Here is a 13,158-nt window from a genome sequence, read left to right on the forward strand (position 1 = left end):
AGACTTCTGTTTTAGTTTTCTATTTTAATCTGTTATTTTTGCTTCTTGTTTAAGCTTTTGTTCTAACCTGTTTTCAGCTTCTTGAAATTTAGAAGCTAAATCTTTAGCTTCTTTCGATTTAGAAGCTACATCTTTAGCTTCTTTCGATTTAGAAGCTACATCTTAAGCTTCTTTCGATTTAGAAGCTACATCTTTAGCTTCTTTCGATTTAGAAGCCTTTTATTTTAGCTTCTTGTTTAAACTCCTTATTAAGCTTATCAAGTTTTTGTTTTAGCTTTTTGTTCAAGCGTTTTAACTTGTTTTAGCCTTTAATTTAAGCTGTGTCAGCCTTTGGTTTTAGCATCTTGTTTTAATTATCCCGTTCTTGTTCTATCACATATATCAGTACATTATTAGGTTTTTCTTTTGCTTCCATTGCATGTTTTCTTTTAGACTTTTGAAAGAAAACAACCACATCATGAAAACCCCACTTTCCTCTCAGTCAAACATTTGCCGTGACAGTGTGAAATGAGGACTTTGCTTCTCGTCCATGTGTGAATTACCTGTACAGTGGCTTTAATACATGAACTAATACTGGATTCATAAAGAGCTGCTGGTTTATTGGCTCATTATTTGATTTATTTGAGGGATAAATTAAAGTATTGAATGGTAAATCATCTCTTTTTATTTGGATGCTGGAGGTTATGAAACTGTGCCACTTCACCATCACAGCTATGGCACACCTGTCTGTCTGTCCGTCTCTTCACAGCATAGCGTTAATTACCTTCTGGCCTGGTTTGATGGAAGCGTTGACGTGTTTGAGCACCGGTTTGAGCATGGGGTCGTAGCGCACGCACAGGTCCTGGATCTTTATCTCACCGTTCTTTGGCCAATTCTCAGGCACCTGAGAGGCGTCTGCAGAGAGAGAGAGAGAGAGAGAGAGAGAGAGAGACACCAGCAGCTGCTTCAATAAAGAAACTACAGCAAACAGTGATCGTATGAGTCCACGTGAAGTTGGAAAGGTCTTCATCACGGCCGCCTCAGTGTCAGAGTGACCTTTGAACAACAAACCCTAAACATGTTATCCTTCAGTCCAAGTGAACCACTGTGCCAAATGACATAACCTTAGCTGGAGACATCTAAAAGTGAATGTTTGGTGCAGGTCTGAAACGTTCTTGTGGTGTTCCTGAATCTTTATGTTCACAAGGTCACAGTGAAGTCCAAGTGAAAACATTTGAATTCATCCTCGAGTTCAGATCATTACAGAGTTCCTAAAGAGGTTTTTCTCCTATAGAGAATCTTAAACATTGTGTGAGGTTAAAGTGATCTTAACCTTTGACCTCCAAATTCTAATCAGTTCCTCCTGGAGTCCAATGAACGTGTGTACCAGATCTGAAGAACTGTGGTTTTCACTGTTACAGAAGCACATAAACGTTAGAATGATTGTTTCCGCCGTGTGAGACCAGAGCAACAGAAAACAGACCACTAGCTTGTGTATGTTAGAGTCCAGGCTGCTGTAAACAGAGGCTTATAGAGCATATGGACCAAGTCATAACACGGCAGATAAACGAGGCCGGGCTGAAAAGCCCGTAGGAAGACCGTGATGTGGTTCCCTCTGCAACACAGTCGCCAAACGTCTTCCATCGCCCTGGGTAAAGAAGCTCTCATGGACAAACTGCAGCAGATATTATGTCCACTGCAAGGGCTGACCTTCAAAGTGGTGGACACAACACGTCCAAGAAACCGGACCAGTTCTCCTGTGACATGACCAGCCTGGTGGGTCATGTCTGTGGTAGAAACCTTCCACATGCCGAGTTTGTTGTTCTCGACTCGATTAACAGTCAAACGTCAGTCATGTGGTGAACACAAGACTTCAGGGAGGACTTCCAGACCTTGGGTGGTCTTCAAGGCTCTCCCAACCCCTCTTGGTAAAGCTGGAGCATCATCTCCCAAAGTAGCAACCATGTCAACATGAAAGTCCTTGTGGGTAATTTCCATGAAATGTCTCTAGTGATAATCAATGAGCTATAAAATGTGGGTTTACTGCGACAGAAACATGGCAGTTAGTATCGCAGAAGGTTGGATGTAACGCATGCCAAGTTCCGTTGCTCCTCGTTTGTCAGCCGACGAACTTTTCAGGCCACCCTCGAACAAACCACGTGATCCGTAGAAAGGGCCAACCTCCAGAAAAGCCTGGATCCTTCTACGGTTGTCCTCTCTCATCTTACCAGCTAACCGTTTGTTATCATCATGTTTCCTGACATAGCTGCTGCGCATCACGGTGAAAAATCATTTACACAACGTCAATCAAGTCGTTCCTGTTTGATTTTGGCGTCCAAAGACATTAGCAACCTCAACGACTCAACGTGCCATTATTATATAAAAGGTGAAATCACGAAAATGTTTTTATCATCCGTCCTGTATTTCACCATAGCAACAGGAGATCTCCCACTCTGTGTGTGTGTGTGTGTGTCGTCACCTATCGACCCCTCGTAGTTCTCCGACTCTGTGCTGAGGAAACTGTTGACCTTCTTCACGGCCGACATCTGGACCTCCAGGTCGGCCAAGTTCCTGACAACCCAGTTCAGGTAGTTGGTGACCTGCACACAGACACACAAAAGAACCCAAGTCACGTGTCGCTCTGACAGAAAAAACAACACAATAAACGTCTCCTGTCATAAAGTTCAGAAAGTTCACGCAGCAGCAGAAACTGATGCAGAAACTCATCAGCTGTTCAGTTTATACACAACGTGATGGTTTCTTCCTGTTCTTGTTTCTAACTACGGACGACAACACGAGTAAAACACAACAAAACAGCAAATCTGGACGCATGGCCACCCTAGCTTTGCAATATTACGCTAAGTTGCTGGTTTAGATCAACTTTTAAGCTAACAAGGTACCACACAACTTTATTGACAAAGCTTTATATAAAAAAATGGAAGTCATGGCGAAAAAAAACAAGTCAGAACATGACTTAGCTTCCACTTAAAATGTGCTACATTTAAAGACATTAACTAGCTGGTTATCATGCTAACCTTAGCAGATGTAAATAAAATGAGTGAACAATGGCATCACTTACTAACATCAGCTGTTCTTAAGCACAAGAACAAAGTTTCTTCTTAATGCTAATTCTGGCAGAAGTGCATGTAGCTTTTTAAACTCAATAGATTTTGAGAATTTCCCATTTGCTATTAACAAACAAACCAATTTCAGTTAGCAGAGAACTGCGATTAAACGTTAGCATAACAAACTCACAGTGAGGGCGTACGTGAGTCCGAGGCCCACCAGGCCACTGTAGGGCAGACCATAATGTAAACTCCATATGGAGGCTCCCGCTGCCGTCAGCACGATCACTGCTCCGAGATAATCCTGCCCAGACGAGACGGTGAAAATAAAATGTTAGAATAAGTGAAAACATCAAAGCACGTGTTGTTAAACGCTGCGTTTCTCACCGTTCTGACCTCCAGCCAGCGGTTGGCAGCAGAGAGGAACAGGTAGGCCGTGTTGTTGGTGTCCGTCAGCTCCAGCATGCGCTGCTTAAAACGAGCCTCGTGTCTGGAAAATCAACATTTGACTCCGTTTGTCACGTAAACAACGCCCCCCCCCCTTCTCTGGTTCCCTTTATTTTGAAAATTCACTAAAATGATAAATCTTTAACTGAGCTCAGTGGTGAACCAGAGTGGGTTTGGAGGGAATCCAGAGGATAATGATAATGGGAACGGACTCGAGGTCGCCAAGAATCTGTCTGAACAGCAGATTCACTCCGTGTGTGTGTGTGTGTGAGGAAGTCCTCAGGGAGGAGGAGGAGGAGGAGGACGAAGAGTGAAAAAAGCGTGAGAGCTGTTTAATGTTGGATTATACCAACGATGGGAAACAGGGCGAAGACAGAAATACAAGATGATCCTCCAACGAGAGACGGAACTAATGATTATATCGTGACAAAAACCACACCAGGACTAAGACTTTTATTACGTTACAACTGTTTATCTATGTTATACTCTTAAATAAAGATTTTAAAAAAATACCGATATCTGATATATACATGTACAGGATTTCTGGATTATATAAGATAAGATCAATAAGAGTTTTTGTGAATATCGGTAGCGTGAAGAAGTTCCTGTATCAGTTTTTGTAAATATCAGTATCGTTAAGAAGTTCCTGTATCAGTATCAGTAAGCGGTTTTGAGTAACTGTATGGTTAAGAAGTTCCTCTCTGTGTATGAGGTTTCCTGCAGAGTTCTGTACCTGAACGCTCGTATCGTGGTGAGACCTTCTGCCGTCTCAGAGAAGTGACACAGCAGAGGAAGTTGAGTGGAGTCATCGAGGTCCTGGAGATCCCTGAGAGGAACGAGCAGATCACGACACACGTGTGCAGTTAATCCACGTACAGTGTGTTTGTTTTTTTTAAAAAACAACAGACCGAAGGCTAACGACGGCGCTAATGCCGACTCACTTGGAGGCGACCCGGAAATACTTCTGTATGAAGTAGAAGGCGATGGCGAGGGGAACCAGTGCGACCAGAAACACCGGCGTGATGGAGGATATGACGCCGATGGCCGACAGACACAGCAACGTGGACCTCGTCAACGACTCCAGTGTCGAAGGAATGTGCTAAAATAAAACAAAAAAAACATTTGACTTATTTGACTACAATGTTATTTATTCACATTTTTTGGGTCTGGAATACATTTTTAATTCTCCCGATGAGTTTATCGTCTCAATCACATTGAGACATTTTGTGAATTATGGTCCCATTTGGAGTCAAATAGTCCAATAGGAGTCTGGTTGCAGGTGTATGTGGATGATAACACTCCCAAACTTCCAAATATACTCTATATAAAAAACAGGCTTCAAAATAAAGGACCCTTTTCTTTTACCTGGTCAATGATGTTGGTATCAGCTGAGAATCTGTTGAGGATCTGACCCAGAGGAGTGATGTCGAAGAACCTGAGAACAAAACCACTTATTTCATCTCATTTCACTTATAGTCTGTCAAATTTTCTAGGGTTAGTGTTAAATGTAAATATTTTCCAGTTTCTGTGATTTTTTAATATATATATTATACTATATTATATTATATTATAATATAATATAATATAATATAATATAATATAATATAATATAATATAGTATAATATAATATAATATAATATAATATAACATAATATAATATAATATAATATAATATAATATTATATAATATAATATAATATAATATAATATTTTCAGCTTGCGTGGGTGACTTTACCTGATGGGAGCGTGGATGATCTTGTTGAGCAGGTTGTGGTGCAGGTTCGTTGCTGTAGAAAGACCCAGAAACTCCACAGTGAGGGAGGTGACGAGACACAGAGTGATTCCAGCTGCACACAGGACGATGAACACGGGCAGGTAGTAAGGCTCGTACTGTGGAATCACACACACACACACACACACACATTATATCTCTGTAACAGAAGACTGGCTCAGATTCTCCGTCCTGTCACTTCACCTCTGACCCCATGCGACAGTCCGGTCTGGTCGCGTTGGACGAGCTGTTGTTGGTTTTACACGACGTCCAAATGGCCAACCAGTAATCTATGGCAACGATGACCGAGTGTTTGAGGAGTTTACAGACGACCATGAGGAAGACCATGAAGAAGCCACCAGACGACAAGTAACACCAGCACACCTGAGGGGGAGGAGTCAAGACAGATCAGTGAATGCATGACTACATTTATGAATAGATGAGTGAAACATGGATAGATGAGTGGATGGGTGAGTGGAAAGATACTGTAGATGAGTGGATGGATGAATGAATGATGGTTGGGTGAGTAGATAGATGAATGGATGATGGTTGGGTGAGTGGATGGATGAGTAAATGGATGAATGGAAAGATAGATGAGTGGATGGATGAATGGAAGACGGTTGGGTGAGATAGATGGATGAGTGAATGGGAAGATAGATGAGTGGATAGATGAATGGAAGATGGTTGGGTGAATGGATGGATGAGTAAATTGATGGGTGAGTGGATGAATGAAAGATAAATGAGTGGATGGATGAATGGATGATGAGTGGATGGATGAGTAAATGGATGGGTGAGTGGATGAATGGAAAGATAGATGGATGAGTAGACGATGGTTGGATGCAAAGTTTTTTAAAGGTAGAACTCTTGTGAATTCAGAAGTTTACAAAACGATAACTTAGTTTTACAAAAACAAACACGTTTGAAACCCAATTGTTTCATTGTTACTCGAACAAAAAGAAGAAAATAGTGTTTGAGCACAAAATAAGCTCATTAAAAAAGTAGAACTGGGCTGAGTTTTTACTTGATACTAAAATAAAAGCATAAATATCTTTGTTTTAAAAAGCAACAGAAGAAAATGTTTGACAAAATCAAATAAACTCAGGAAAACGTGTAAAGATCGTTTACCCTCCATGGAATTTTTGATCGCCTGTTTGTCATCGTAGAGAAATTGTCGTCGTCTTCTTCCTCCTCTTCTTCCTCTGATGAAATCAATAAAACTCATTCATTTTTTATGAACACACATTTCAGATAGAAATTTGCTTCTTTTTCTTTTGTTGTGGTTTCATTTTTTTATAAATGATTTATAAATAAATCACCTTCATCTTCATCATCATTCTTGGCCTCTCTGGAGTAAAATGCTCTCCTCAGTGTTTTCCTCTCCAGCATTGTTTGACTCTCCTGCTCGATGTCCTTCACAGACACAAACATGCAGGATTTTAACGCCACAGATTCACGTCCATAAATCAGCAGATCAGCAGATCACGTCACCTTCTCCAGCTCCTGGTCCTGTCTGTTCATCAGCGTCTTCCAGTGATCGTAAAGCTCAACATCGTGAGTCTGAATGTCCTTCAGGGTTCCCTCCCTCAGGATAGAGCCGTCCTTCATCGCTATGATCTGAGACAAAAACAGAGAAAACAAACAACTTCAATAAAATCCTCTTCAAAATAAAGTTTAACAACTTTCCTGTTTGCTTTATTTCTCACTATGAAAGCAAAAAACCGTGGGAATCAGCACAAGATCACAGACACTTTCACTTCATCTTAAGTCCGCGTTCTCTGCGTACGCCGACGATGTGACGTTATTTTCACAACGGCGCAGAAAAAGAAAAAAGGAACGGTTTGTGGTTCTGACCCAGTCTGCATGGATGAGGTACTGCAGTTTGTGCGTGACCAGGACCACGGTCCGTTTATCGTCCTGCAGGAACTTGAGGATTCCTTCCTGCATCAGGTGATCGCTGAGGTGGATGTCCAACGCCGAGAACGGGTCGTCCTGAGACGGAAAAGACAGGACAGTTTCTTCACGGGTTATACTTGTATTTTAACAGTTCAAAAGGTGTGAAAATCTGTCAAATACAAGTCTCATCAGTGAAATCTGGGCTTTTTAAGTCAGAAATAATGTTTAGGCAAATGAAAACAACATTTTACTGATCGTAAGATAAGAAAATCCCTTTTTCAGTCCCACAAAAGAGGACATTTACAGTGTTACAACAGCAAATAGGGTAAAGGTAATGGTAGTTAATAGGAATTTCAATGGGCCAAAAGGACTGCATCGGCTACAGTTTGTCAGATTTAGGTCTTGTTGATGTTATAAAGATATTTGGGGTCAGAAACCTACTCCAAATTCACCATTTTCCCTGTTAAAGCATGAACAGATCACACAGAGAACTGTATTCATTATGTTCCACACAGTCACTCATCTGCTGTCTCTTATAATCAAACATAACTGCATAAACAAATATGATACACATGAGGTTTTTAATGTTAGTTTTTCATTTTACAACAAGGAGGAGGAGGAAATGAGCAGAGATTTTTAAATCAACCAGTGAAAAATCCCTGCGGGTCCAAACACTAATCTGATAATCTGATTATGGCTAAATGTTTACATTGACATTATTCATTCAGATTTATTCCTGAGCGATAAAGTGCCTGAGGAGAACAGCGTCTGCCAACCACGATAAATCACATTAGTTCCATTACTGTGGCCGTGTGTGTGTGTGTGTGTGTGTGTGGGATGTAACTATCGTGTTTGTCGTGTTGTGATAATTTAATAAAGTTTATTGTGAAAGACGGACGTCTTCCAGTCCTGAGATCACGTACACATTCTCACAGTGAAGTCATGATAATTAAAAGAAAAACATTTCCTTATGAGCTCACGTTCAGATGTTATGACGCAGAAACACGTCACGTGACTCGGGACAACTTCCTGTCTACTGGTTTTTGTTGTTGTTTTGGTGATCAGCCGAGTGTTCCCATTACATTTTTGTAAGAATCCACCGGCTCATGATGTCACAAATGTCAAGAAATCCCCATTTTTTATAAACGGGCAAAAGTGCAAAAATAAAACATCATACCTCTGTCAGAAGTCATGGTATTTGAATTAGATTTGGTGTGTGTGTGTGTGTGTGTGTGTGTGTGTGTGTGTGTGTGTGTGTGTGTGCAGGGTCGCATAATCTACCATCACATCGAGCTATGAAATCATGGAAAATGATGCCAAACCGAGTGGAGTGGAGTTTTCTGAGACGTTCCTCACCAAGAAGACGATGTTTGTGTTCTGGTAAAGAGCTCTGGCCACACAGATCCTCTGCCTCTGTCCGCCGCTCAGGTTAATGCCCTGAAAAACAGACAGAAAAGAATATGAAGGTGTTTAAAAATGTCGACTGAGGCGTCACCAACGTGTGAAAGTGTGTGTTTTTAAAGTGCTGACTCTCTCTCCGATCTCAGTCTGGTCTCTGAAAGGCAGCAGGTCGATGTCGGGCTGCAGAGAGCACGCGTCGATCACCGCTTTGTACCTGAAGAAACGCGACAGTCGTCATTTTTCTGCGGCGCTCTCACTTCCTGCACGAGGGGAAATGACAGGCGTCGGTTTTGTTTACCTCTGCTTGTTGAACGCACTCCCGAAGGTGATGTTCTCCTCCACGGTGGCGTTGAGCAGCCACGACTTCTGAGTGGCGTACGCCACCGAGTATCTGTTCTTACTAAAGGCATCATGGGAAACAGAGAGACACACACACACACACAGTCAGAAGAGGAACGACGAGTCGTGTTTTCATAAAGATGACGAGCAGGAGAACTGATCTGTTCACACTTTAATCATCTCCTGTTCCTGACTCCAGGTAACAAACATTAACTTAAGTGAAAACACCTTATTCAAAATAAATTCTGTTATTATTATTATTATTATATCTATATAAATTAGAATTAAGTTAATTCAAACTAAATTCAGCAAACTACATTACTACAGTACAACTACAGTAAATACAACCATTTTATTTTTACAGTGCTGCACTTTATTTTTTTAAGTTTGTCAAACCTTATTTTCTTTTTGAGTGAAATACAAAGGATGAGCTAAAGAAAAAAAAACAAATTTTATTATTTTCTATCTTGTTTTACGAGTTTCTATGTTTTGAGCTAAAATAATAAAAAAAATTATAATTAAGTTAATTCAAAATTTTCAAAATGTAGCAAATTACATAACAACTTGCTCATTTTAGTTTGAACAAACTACAGCAATTACAACCATTTTATTTTACAGTGTTGCACGATGTTTAATTTAGAATGAAAACCTAAATCAAAATAGAGATGGATGAGACATTTATGTTTTAAAAAACTACACAAAGTACAGAAAAAACTGTTATTTAAACATAATTCAAAATAAAGAATGTAATTTTTTTTCAGCATTTCATCCACTTTGACCCAGAAATCTAACTAAATCTAATCAGTTCTTCTGTTCTGATCAGCTTTATGACAAAAGAGGAAGAGGAGGAGGAAGAGGAGGAAGAAGAAAACTCCACTGCAACATGGAAAATATTTTTTTCAGATATGGGAAATAAAAATGGCTCATGGATCGAGTTAATGATGAACAGCAAATCACCAACATTAACGTTCAGTAACCACGGCAACACCAACAACAAATAAAACAAAAACATCAAGAGGGATGATGATGATGATGATGATGATGATGATGGCGCAGCCGGAGTCACTTTTACTAAAGAAAACCTGATGTAAAACATACAGGAGGGGGAGGTCAAAGGGTCACGTCAAATCTGAAACAGGAAGAAGAAGAAGAGTGTACCTCCCGACGTCTTCGTCACTTTCCTCTGTCTCTGACCAACTGTCAATCACGTCAGTGTGTGTGTGTGTGTGAGAGAGAGAGAGAGAGAGAGAGAAGACTGACGATCAGCTGAGTGTGTTTCAGGTGTGTGACGAAACACTGGAGGTCAAAGTTCACAGACAGATGAGACATGAAGACAGAGAGAGACAGTCAATCTGTTTAACCTTCACACACACACACACAGATGAAGATGTTGTCACTGTTATTACATCTGTGTGTGTGTGAGTGTGTGTGTGTGTGCGCTCAGATTTCTTCAGGAAGGTTCCAGAACTCTTGGACTGAGGTGGATATTTTTAGCGCGTATCATGTTTTTACAGCGTATCACTGTCGTCTCCTCTCGTCACGTGATCATGTCATAATTCTCTAAAACACGTCAACTTTCTGTTTCTGTCACTGACGCATGAAAATGAACAGCTTCAATGTTTCGAAAATAAAATTAAACATTGGGACTGTTGTGTAAGTTTGTGTTTTTGTGCATGAAAACAGCAACGCTAAATATATGAAGCACCTTTCTATCGTCTAGCTAGCTACAGCCATCTAGCTTCTATGGAAATATACTGTCAAGTGGAAACAAACCTTTACACGACTCTGACTGAGGAACAGAAACAGAACACACGAGTCAAACCCAGAGAAACTTGCTAACATCATTTTCAGTTTAAAAGTTCTCCACTACACTTAGCATCTACCTATTGTTACCGAGCTAGTTACAGCTGCATCTAGCACGCTATTTGGACCATCTAGCACAAATGAGTTATAGCTATCTATCTTAGCTAGGTTCTATCTTAGCATCTAGCTAGTTACAGCTATTTGGCGAGCTTTGTACCAAACTAGCATACTGTTCTATGGAAATATAACCCTGATGTACCTTTACATGACTCGTGTGTGCGTTGGTGACTGAGGAATAGAAAGAGTACAAATGAAACCTGTTCCGTTGAACTACACTTAGCATCTATCGGCTGTTATCTAGCTAGTTACAGCTATCTAGCATGCTATCTATGACTGCGTGAAGTTGATGAATGGATTAAATGAATGATGAAGTGATGAAAGTGAGACCAGAGAGAGCAAAGGTACCTGACGTTGCCTTCGTGGTTCATGTCACATTCAGTCAGCCTGATAATGTGTGAGAAGGCAGGAGGTAAACAAACACACACACACACACACACACACACACACACACTGCTGCTCTGCTCAAACCTGACTTTCCCAGAGAAGGGTTTAAAAATAAGTTTCTGTCAAATATAATCTCATTATTTTTGTCTTGTCCTTTATAAATCAAAGCTGAAGTGAAATTCCAAAATTCCTTAAAGAAAATGGGAAAAAAAGGGAAAATCAGCTGAAGAAGAAAAGACAAACAGAAAGAGAAGTTTTTCGTTTTTTACACGGTTTCTATTTCACACGGTTAAAGAATGTGATAAAAATCAGTGTTTATTAGATATTCATGTGCAAAAGTATTAATGCGGACTGTTCCATCTTCTGTAACATTAACTGACGAAAGATGAAACTATTATTTGTCTCTGAAATGGTTTAAGGTTTCTCCAAATTCATCCCACAGTTTAAACCGTGTTTAAACTCAGAAACTCCGTTTGTTCCGTCACTGAAATATGAAAACAAATCAACACAAACACATACTCATGTTTGTCATTGTTTGTCATGTTTGTGATGTGTGTGTGTGTGTGTCTGTGTGTGTGTGCCGTCTTACTTGCTCCAGTAAACTTGTCCTTGAAACGTCTGCATCTCGCCCAACATGGCGAGCAGCAGGGACGATTTCCCACAACCCACCTGTCCCACGATCATGGTCAGCTGACCTGTGGGGAAAAAAAGAAATGATGAGGACGATATTTGCACTAATATCACGCAGCAGGTGTATCAAACTGCCACCTACTGGCAACAGGAAGTCACTGACAACACTTGCTTAATTTACTCGCTCCAGGTCGACATTTACGGCCATTTTTATTTCATATTTATTGGATTTAAGGTCAGAAACGGTGAAATAACTGAACTACAACAGAACAAAATGGCAGCCGTTGACTTAATGGCCGGAAACCATGACACAGTAAAAACAAAGGAAGAGGCTCCTCCCACCTGTCGGGATTCGGATGTTGATGTCCGACAGCGTGGACAAGTTATTTCCCCAGGTGAAGAATCCGTTGCTCACCTGAGCAGAATAACAAATACAAACATTAATCTAAATATACACGTAGCATATAAGAGAAGTTCTGTGACGATGGATTGTAGATTTGCTAAGACCTGATTAAAATCTTATTTTGTCTGTTAGGAAAATAATAATATCATTTAAAATAATAGAATTACTGACAATAAAATAGAAATGTGCTTTAACTTTCAGTTTTGCACGTTGAATTAGTTTGACTATTTATAAGTTGCAAAGAATTCACAAAAATAGACAAAGTATATGAAGTCATAAAAGTTCAGAAAGAATATTAATATTTACTCATCATTTTCAATGAATCAGTTTCATAAATGCTTTTAAGTAAAATGAACTCTTGATTGTTTTACAGTGTAGATTTGCTGTTTGCTGATTTAAAACAAGTTAAATAAAAACATCATTTGAACCGTGACGTTCATATAAATGAATTAAAGCGGCACAATTGTTCACGTCATGTGACATGACAGGGAAAGATCGTGGTGTAACTGCAGTTCATATCTAATCCCAGCGCACTGATCCATCACGCTGCTTCCTGCTGCGCCGCTCTGTTTACATTCCTCCCATCTGCTGCATTTGTTTGTTTATTTCATGTTTATTTTATCTGACAGTCCCCACAGTGTCCACTGTCCCCGTCTTTAACCTGTGACACGGGTCCCAAAAGACGAGCGCAGACACAGAACGGAGACAAAAAAATACTAAATTAAGATTAAAATGATCATCTTATCCTTTAGTGAAGACATTAAATCTCCTTTTCTACTCAACATATGATTGTATAACGAAAAAAAAACTGAGAGGAAATGATGTGAAAGATCTCTGACCTGAAAACAAATAAATGTGATTTAGCAGAACGGACAGGAAACGGGAGGAAATGGTTGAGCCACAACTTATGACAAAAGATTAA

The 13,158-nt window shown here is 40.0% G+C and overlaps 1 protein-coding gene across 1 annotated transcript in view; it reads right to left on the reverse strand.

The window, feature by feature from the left end:
- Nucleotides 1–13,158, reverse strand: part of abcc9 (ATP-binding cassette, sub-family C (CFTR/MRP), member 9) — a 37,103-nt gene that overhangs the window by 6,425 nt on the left and 17,520 nt on the right. The window contains exons 18-35 of the mRNA XM_044022750.1: nucleotides 12,176–12,248; nucleotides 11,793–11,898; nucleotides 8,856–8,957; nucleotides 8,687–8,771; nucleotides 8,513–8,593; nucleotides 7,115–7,252; nucleotides 6,752–6,877; nucleotides 6,580–6,673; nucleotides 6,389–6,462; nucleotides 5,468–5,647; nucleotides 5,228–5,382; nucleotides 4,857–4,926; nucleotides 4,433–4,590; nucleotides 4,225–4,317; nucleotides 3,432–3,534; nucleotides 3,235–3,348; nucleotides 2,459–2,579; nucleotides 764–894 (exon numbers count right to left, since the gene is read on the reverse strand). Coding sequence (XP_043878685.1) covers nucleotides 764–894; nucleotides 2,459–2,579; nucleotides 3,235–3,348; nucleotides 3,432–3,534; nucleotides 4,225–4,317; nucleotides 4,433–4,590; nucleotides 4,857–4,926; nucleotides 5,228–5,382; nucleotides 5,468–5,647; nucleotides 6,389–6,462; nucleotides 6,580–6,673; nucleotides 6,752–6,877; nucleotides 7,115–7,252; nucleotides 8,513–8,593; nucleotides 8,687–8,771; nucleotides 8,856–8,957; nucleotides 11,793–11,898; nucleotides 12,176–12,248 — 2,004 coding nt within the window. The remainder of the gene's footprint in view (nucleotides 1–763; nucleotides 895–2,458; nucleotides 2,580–3,234; nucleotides 3,349–3,431; nucleotides 3,535–4,224; nucleotides 4,318–4,432; nucleotides 4,591–4,856; nucleotides 4,927–5,227; nucleotides 5,383–5,467; nucleotides 5,648–6,388; nucleotides 6,463–6,579; nucleotides 6,674–6,751; nucleotides 6,878–7,114; nucleotides 7,253–8,512; nucleotides 8,594–8,686; nucleotides 8,772–8,855; nucleotides 8,958–11,792; nucleotides 11,899–12,175; nucleotides 12,249–13,158) is intronic.

Source organism: Solea senegalensis, linkage group LG3 (genome assembly GCF_019176455.1).
Source record: "Solea senegalensis isolate Sse05_10M linkage group LG3, IFAPA_SoseM_1, whole genome shotgun sequence".
In the NCBI taxonomy this organism is placed as follows: domain Eukaryota; kingdom Metazoa; phylum Chordata; class Actinopteri; order Pleuronectiformes; family Soleidae; genus Solea; species Solea senegalensis.